At 32.0% G+C, this 7921-nt stretch overlaps 1 protein-coding gene across 1 annotated transcript in view; it reads right to left on the minus strand.

Moving 5' to 3' along the window:
• The window catches only part of Smp_198590 (putative kif1), a gene marked incomplete at both ends in the record, with an annotated part of 32569 nt that overhangs the window by 10665 nt on the left and 13983 nt on the right, over positions 1–7921 (minus strand). The window contains 4 exons of the mRNA XM_018788464.1: positions 293–619; positions 4804–4891; positions 6141–6297; positions 7359–7520. Of these exons, the coding sequence (XP_018654004.1) occupies positions 293–619; positions 4804–4891; positions 6141–6297; positions 7359–7520 (734 nt within the window). The remainder of the gene's footprint in view (positions 1–292; positions 620–4803; positions 4892–6140; positions 6298–7358; positions 7521–7921) is intronic.

Raw genomic sequence — 7921 nt, forward strand, 5'->3', positions numbered from 1 at the left:
ACAGTTCACAGTTTATTAGTGGACTTTTGAGACGTCCGCGCTAAAATAAGATAAAGAACAAAGTGTATAGTTATCTAATTGCTGTGAAAAATAAGGATTTTTGGTATGTCAATTTAAGTGTAGAATAAATGTTTAATGATGCACTGAAATTTCGTTTACCAATTATAACATTTACAAAATATAATGGATTCATGTATGCTTGCATAAATTAACGTGTGTTGTTATTCTATGATGTAGTCTATCCTGATAAGCAATATAATGATTTAATGATTGGTTACTGACTAATGCTTACCTTGAAACTGTAAGGTTTTCCAATTAATTCTCTAGGATCTTCGATAAACGTTACGTCATCCTTTTTGTTAGAAGAAGCATTATTAGAAGACAACGCAGACTTTGAATTAGATGCTGAACAAGGTATTAATTTTATATGAATAGTTCCCAACTCATCACCAATAAAATCCATAATTTTTAATTCTTCATCCACATCAAGACGATAAGCTAATGCGCGAAGAAACGCTGGTGCTATACCAATAAATAAATCTTCTAATGGTTCCCAAAATGGATCAGATTCTTGTAAATAATCTTCTAGTTGTTTATTTAAACTTTTTTGGTACATATCCTATTACAAGTTAGAAAAGAAACGAAATTTGTCACCTTACGTTTATGTCAATTTGACCAAGATAAAATTAACTCAGTAAAGTTAAACTAATAAATATTTCTTTTCAAGTAATGCCTCATTAAGGGTGAACATGATTATACTGGGGATTGAAATCCCTGATATCTATTCAATAAAGACTGTGATCACTTTTCTAATAAATGTTTTCCTAAAAACGCTTCAAACGAGGATAAATTAGATGCACATAACTGAATTATGCGTAGTGTACGATAATTAAATTTTTAAGAATGTGAATTTGTGATTTGATTTATTATTTTATCCTTTCCCCTTGGACCAATCGTAAACGCACTTCCAAAAATATAATGAAGAGCCTACTTTGTGTTCATTAAATGTTATTCACATTACACCAGTCTATTTTGAACAATAAGGCTGAGAAACTGTTTGTAACCGTTGGACTATTCATGAGATTAGCTCAGTTTCGTCGTTTAACAGGAATGTATCTAAGAAGCATCAATTCTTTATTTGTTTCTGGAGTTGCTGCCATTGTTGCAACCGAATTCATGTGTACAAATTACGGGAAGAAAATCGTACAAGATGTCTACATTATGCATCGCCAGATGTCTATAGAATCAAAACTATCATTGTTGTTTAAATTTCATTATCCCTTGAGTAATGGATTTAGGCTGGCAAAATTCTTCATTGATGTTTAAAGATATAAGTAAATAGCCGTAGTAACCTGATGCAAAAGGTACATTTAACTGATGTTAAACGTTAAATGAGTCTAATATTGGTGATTGGATTGAGAGTTTGCACTTCCGTAAATTGAGTAACATGTAGGGATAAATCAGCGCAGTATGTTTATTTACCAATGACGTCACTTATCTACATGCTATAATCGTGTTTATAACTACGTTTTACAAATAGTTTTCCACAGTAAAATGGAGGGGATGTTATGTTATTTTTAAAATCTATCCAATAATATTTAAAAACTGAATTGAATATTTTGTAAATAAATAGGATGTTGCATATTTTTCCAAACTTATTAGTAGTAACGTAGTATTGTATCATTAATAGTTCATAGATACGAAGGAAGCTGGATGTAATGATCCAGAAATCGGATAATCATAATAACTATGAAAGCATGATAGAGGGTTATGAAGCGATACATGTTTTGAGAAAGAAATTATGAAAGAAGGTCTTGACAAAGTTAAAATCAGAGATTGTACGTGTAATTTTATTTCTTTTACCATGATATGATAATACTGATAAAACGTTATCAATACATAATATTATAATGTTAACCAGTTACTTATCTCGACAACACGATTGTGCATGTGTATAGTAATTGATAGAGAATTCTGATATCTGTATACCGGTGTTTCATTGGGAAAAAGTGACAGGAAAACAATTATTCTTTTCTATGATAAATGTATGCTAACAATTTCTACAAGTCTGTGTTTGTTAAAAAATGTATAAAAAAGTACTTTGATGACATTTCAATGTATAATTGTGAGCACATCACATACTCTGTTCTTACTTATATGGATAACAGCTGTTTTTAATTCCTGCTAAATTATTATACGTCATTTGCGGAATATAATTATACCCCAGTGTGTCTCATCATTACTGTATTCTATTGTGTTGTGTGCTCTTGTTTCCTATCTTATTCTATGTTATATTTCTGCACTAGATTTACTTTTAGTAGGACGAAGTGTACGAGATAATTTCACAGGGAAACAATAAGCGCTCTAGACAAGTTAAATAAATTGAAACCATTTTTCATTAGATCTTTTTTTCCTTTTCTGCATATGAAAAGGGGAGTTTACTAAATATTAAGATAACCTAGTGTTAGAAAGAAGTAGACACTCATTTTCATAATAATAAACTTTTATAAGAAATAATTTAAAATATAGACAACCTTAAGGGGCAGTAAACATTTATTAAATATCAGTCACTATGTCAATATAAATTTAATGTACAAAATTATTTGTCGAATTGCATCATCTTTTAGACCCAGCATAAGCAACAGGTATGCGTATCAACAAACTTATTCTTTATGTTCAGAAAAAGTTTACTCGTCCTCGTAATCCATCGTATCCTTCTTTTAGTTACTAATGTTTTTCCCAATAAAAAATTATTTTCGAACCTATTTATTTTTAATTGAAAACTTCTATCTACATAATCTACCTACCTGACTACCTTATGTTCTTTGTGCCCGTTATATTTGTTATATATGATTAATTTTACAATGAACAATAAACAGTTATACCCAATTGTCTGATTTTGAACTTACTGGCTTTCTATTTGTATCCAATAAGTTGTTATAAATCACAAGTTATTTAATCCTATCCTTATATCTAATTTTAAATCCGTTATGTTTCGGACCTAATACTGTTTTAGAGGAAATATTAAGATGAATTTCTACACTAACCAAGAATCATTTATTTAGTGTTGATTTTATTCTCGACTAATTTATTTTCTATTCATCAATATGAAAACTCCACTAATTATTTTCTGTTAGTTTATTTAATGTAACTAACTTGAAAACGACTTCAAAATTAAGACTTATGCATAGTTGATGTATTAAGTCTTGATAGTACATAGAATCCTTACAGTTTTTCTAACTTGACACCATAACAATTTCTTATCTAAAATAATTAACTGAATTTTTGATAGTGACTAAATAACTTTGACTTTAGAAATAAATTTTGTATACCCAAAAAGGAGACTTTCTAAGTAATATGTTCTCTTCAAGCTTGTTTAATTGTATTATGATGTCATCAATGGGTTTCACTTTTTTAAATAAGCAACATGAATTCTAAGCTTAAGTATAATTTGCATGTTAAGTATGCGGACACCAAAATAAAGTTCTAAAATTTCTAAGGATGCTTTACTACCGGAAAAAGTTACAATTTACATGGACTGAAACTATAGCGCATTGCTTTACTCAGTTAGAACGTATCGTCAATAATAATAAGGACGGTAATGTTTCACTTACAGATGAATGTGATCGATTAAGCATTTAATTAAATAAATTATTAGAAAGGGTTTTGTGGAGATTTAGTATTTTCATAGTTGCAAGCGTGAGTCAATTGAAGCTAGACCACCAAGGAAAACCTGGATGCACCGGACGGCCGTTTCGTCTGTTTGTGGGACTCCTCAGAAGTGCGCATCCACGACCTCGCCTCACTAGATTCGAACCCAGGATCTAACAGTCTCGAGCCAGAGCACTTAACCGATAGACCACTGAGCTGGCATCCGATGGTGCTTTTATGTTTAAATCCAACCACTCCACAAAACCCCTTCTAATAATAATAATAATCATATGTTCACTAGTGACTGACTTCGAGAGGTAAATCCTGGAGTTCTAGTGAGAAGCAGTGACCAGTGGAGTTCAAACCACGTCTGTTGTGAGATGGGAACTCACTGAAGAAAATTGGTGAACGGTCGCTCAACTTTGTGGATTGGTTGGAGTTAGACATAAAAACACCATCGGATGCCAGCTCAGTGGTCTTTCGGTTAAGTCCTCTGGCTCGAGACTGTTAGGTCCTGGGTTCGAATCTAGTGAGGCGAGGCCGTGGATGCGCACTTCTGAGGAGTCCCACAAACAGACGAAACGGCCGTCCGGTGCATCCAGGTTTTCCTTGGTGGTCTAGCTTCAATTGACTCACGCTTGCAACTAATTAAATAAAGACAACTTGTAGCTACAAATTTCTAGACAGTAAATACAATTAAATGTTGATTACATATTATTAATTAAATTCCAGCTGTGAAAATCCGTCTCATATACTATGTATAGTGTATTATTGTCTTTTAAAGACAACTGATGACCGAATTGCACTTTTTTAATGGGAAAAGTAATTTTAGATATTGCTACACTGGACCAATTAGACATGGAACAAAAATAAGCACATATAACTGACTAAGATTTCACTTACTTTTCCATGGAAATACATACACATCAGTGATTGAAAATATAATTTTACTTTGAACAGAAGAAAGACGTTTATGTATTAATGAGCGTCTATGTATTCGGTTTTAGCCGATTAACCCTCCTTATCACTCTCGTCCTTTTTACTCAAGTAGCCGGTTTCAGAGCTAATATCAGTATATCGTTAGCATAAACAGATGACAGTGCAACCACACAGTTAATTATTTTTAAAACACTTATATTCTTTACTCCTTACCTGCATTAAAAATCTTCTTGTCATGAATTTTTCTCTTTCCCACAAACACATTTGACCTGTATTTGTACAAATCATGCGAACCATAACTCTACGTAATTTAAAAACAGAAGATACTATTCAATTTACCGACAACATTTGATTAACTTTGTAAGCAAATAAATTTATCACTTTGTGAACATTTTTTAAGTAGCTACTAATTGTGTTTCGTACTGTCCGGGTATATTTGGTGAATTTTAAGGAGATTGTGACGGGATAATGAAGGAAAAGGTGATGAACTGAAATGTGTGAGGCTTTATAACCATAATAACATTAAGACAACTGTAATTTAAATTTATTTTACACACCTGCACATGCATATTTTACAACTCCAGTCCCTCCAATCCTTAAACCTATAGCCCAATAATATTTATAATTCTAAAAGTGTTAAAATTGAGTAATACTATTTTAAGGCGGATGTAAAAGCCGATAATTTGTGTAGTGATTGTCTTTTTTAATAACAATGATTCCTAGAAATCATGCCATCACTAATTTTGGTTCAAGCTTGAGCGTGGTTACATTCAGAGATAATTTGTTTCTCAGAACATCGTATCATCGTATATTTGGACGAAAATAGTGTGCACCTAAACATATTGAGCACATATCTCGACAACCCTTGAATCAATGACTACCTTTTTTATATTTATTGTTAAATCCTCGAAATCTATCATTAGGGATAAGAAAACCGTAGACGTTTTAATGTTAGCTGCTGGCTATTTTATTATCAGAACTGTACTTGACAAACATTGAAAATCTCAAAACAAAAACCTTTTTGTAGTTAGAAATCATATGCTTTAAACTCTCGGACCACGACGTTGATGATATAAGTAACCTGACCATGATTTACATAAAACTTAGATATACCCCCTTCTTTATGAATGTTAATATTGATTAAAAATTCCAACCGATCATCAATAACTACGCGATATGTAAAGTTACAGTGGGAATTTAGTTACCTATTCAACAGTTGCACTCATAATTGAAATGTGCCACTTCGTCTATAGATTTTGGTTAGTTTGAAGAGCACAACGTGGTGACCTTAAGAGCACAATAATTAATGCCAGAATTTTCCAATGAAAAATCCATTATTTACCTAAGAACTAAACTACGTCGAAAAACCTGGATTCCGATCAGACTGCATCAACGTAGAAATATATAAAATGTCATAACTATTTATTACAACTCCAGTACATGCAAAATATAGATTGTTATAAAAATCATTAGTTCAATTCACCAAATGTTATCAATAACATCAAAAAAGTATGAGTTAACCAACTTCTAAAAGCTATGATAACGCCTACTTTGTACGCTTTGATTCACCGTATTTCAAAGCTTGTGCAGTTGGTGGAAGTAAAATCACTTCAAATTTCCTTTGTTTATTCAATTCATCTGCTATGGCGTTGACTTCATTTACCATTGGTAATAGCTCAAGTAATTGTTGTTGCAATATTGCTTCTTCTAAAATATAAATATACCAGTAATACATAAAACTCCGCCTGTAGCTCTTCTAAGGTTACTTCCGGTCCCAATTCCGTGTAAAGGAGAAGGGTTGGGCTCGATGGGTTGGGTTCGATGTAAAAAAAATGCTTGCATTTTTAAAATCTTGACTAGTAATATCTTAGCCTTTTGCGACAGAACCGTGCTTTTTTTAAACCGTCTTGGTTTAGGTATTTAAAAACACCCGGATTCACACTTTTTACAAACAATAAGCATCTCTCATATAGGAAGTCTTTTTAACTACAACTCAGTCTACAGAGCTCGAATAGCATTGAGGGATTTGACATTTGTCACTATTCAGTGTTCAATCAGTCGTAAATAAATCTCAGGCCTTCAGGAGGTCAGTTGTGGCCCAAATATCTCAGCAGTAACGTCTTTGACCGTGAAGCTAGGTGACACAGGATTGAATCCGAAAGGAAGTTTCATGCAAATCTTCCTCATGAGTATCAAAAAACACAAAACCTGAATTCAAGGCTTCCTGTAGAATACCTCTAACCATCAACTTACAACCTCTTTAGCCAATAAATACTTTAATCTCGAGCACATATTTATTCTTTTGATCGAAATGATAGTTTTGCTTCTAACTAGTAGCGTTAGATAGACTATATAAGACTCATCTAAATTATTCATCGTTCATCAAATAATATTAAAACAAAAATGAGTCAGTTGGCATCAGTTTGAAAACTACTTATTATAATTAGATTATGAAATAAAGATTGTTTTCTCAAATTATGAATTGAGTTTAGTTGGATAAGTATCACTTGACCAGTTAGTACACTGTCAATTTAACTGAATGACACAAGTGGTTAACAGAAACATGTACCTATGCATTGTAAATCCTTTGGGATACCTTGGAATGAATAAAGATAAATAAGTATTTAGTAGAAAGCACGACATTCTGTAAATGTCATCCACAAAAATACTGCTTATAGTTCCAAATAACTTCAAATTATTACTGCTTTCCCCTAAAAGCATTTCTGGAGGACAATTTCTGGTATTAATAATAAAACAATAAAACCTACCCTTCTTTCTGGGTTTATTGCTAAACTGTTCGTAACCTGTAGCTTGAGCTAATTCACGTTGTGCGAATTCCCAGTCAATTGTTTCTGGTTCCATGCCAGATTTTAACTCATCAGCAAATTCTTTTGATAATGGATTATGGAATATGTATAGTTGATATGAGCCTATGAAAATTAGATCAATAATATTATTAGGAAACGTATTAACGTATGGTCATTTTTTCATTGTTTCTCTAGTAATTTTTCACATTATTCCCACCTTCTCTTTATAGACTGAAATGCTGAAGTACAAATTAAATTCGAACTCAAAATTAACAAATTTAATCATTGAAGGTTGGTATTTAACTTCATTACGTAATATTTAATTTGAATTACCCGACCTAAGCATTCTATTCTGTGATAGTGTGAATGCAGACTATAACTACTGCACTGATTTAAATAAATTGGAATTTAGAAAATATTTACCATATTCGCTAAATCTCTTCTATATTACTGAAGTATCGTTATGCGACTCTTATGAATTAATAAATAAAAAGGTTGAAAGCGTGAGTCAATTGAAGCTAGAC

Source organism: Schistosoma mansoni, chromosome W (genome assembly GCF_000237925.1).
Source record: "Schistosoma mansoni strain Puerto Rico chromosome W, complete genome".
NCBI classification, from domain to species: Eukaryota; Metazoa; Platyhelminthes; class Trematoda; order Strigeidida; family Schistosomatidae; genus Schistosoma; species Schistosoma mansoni.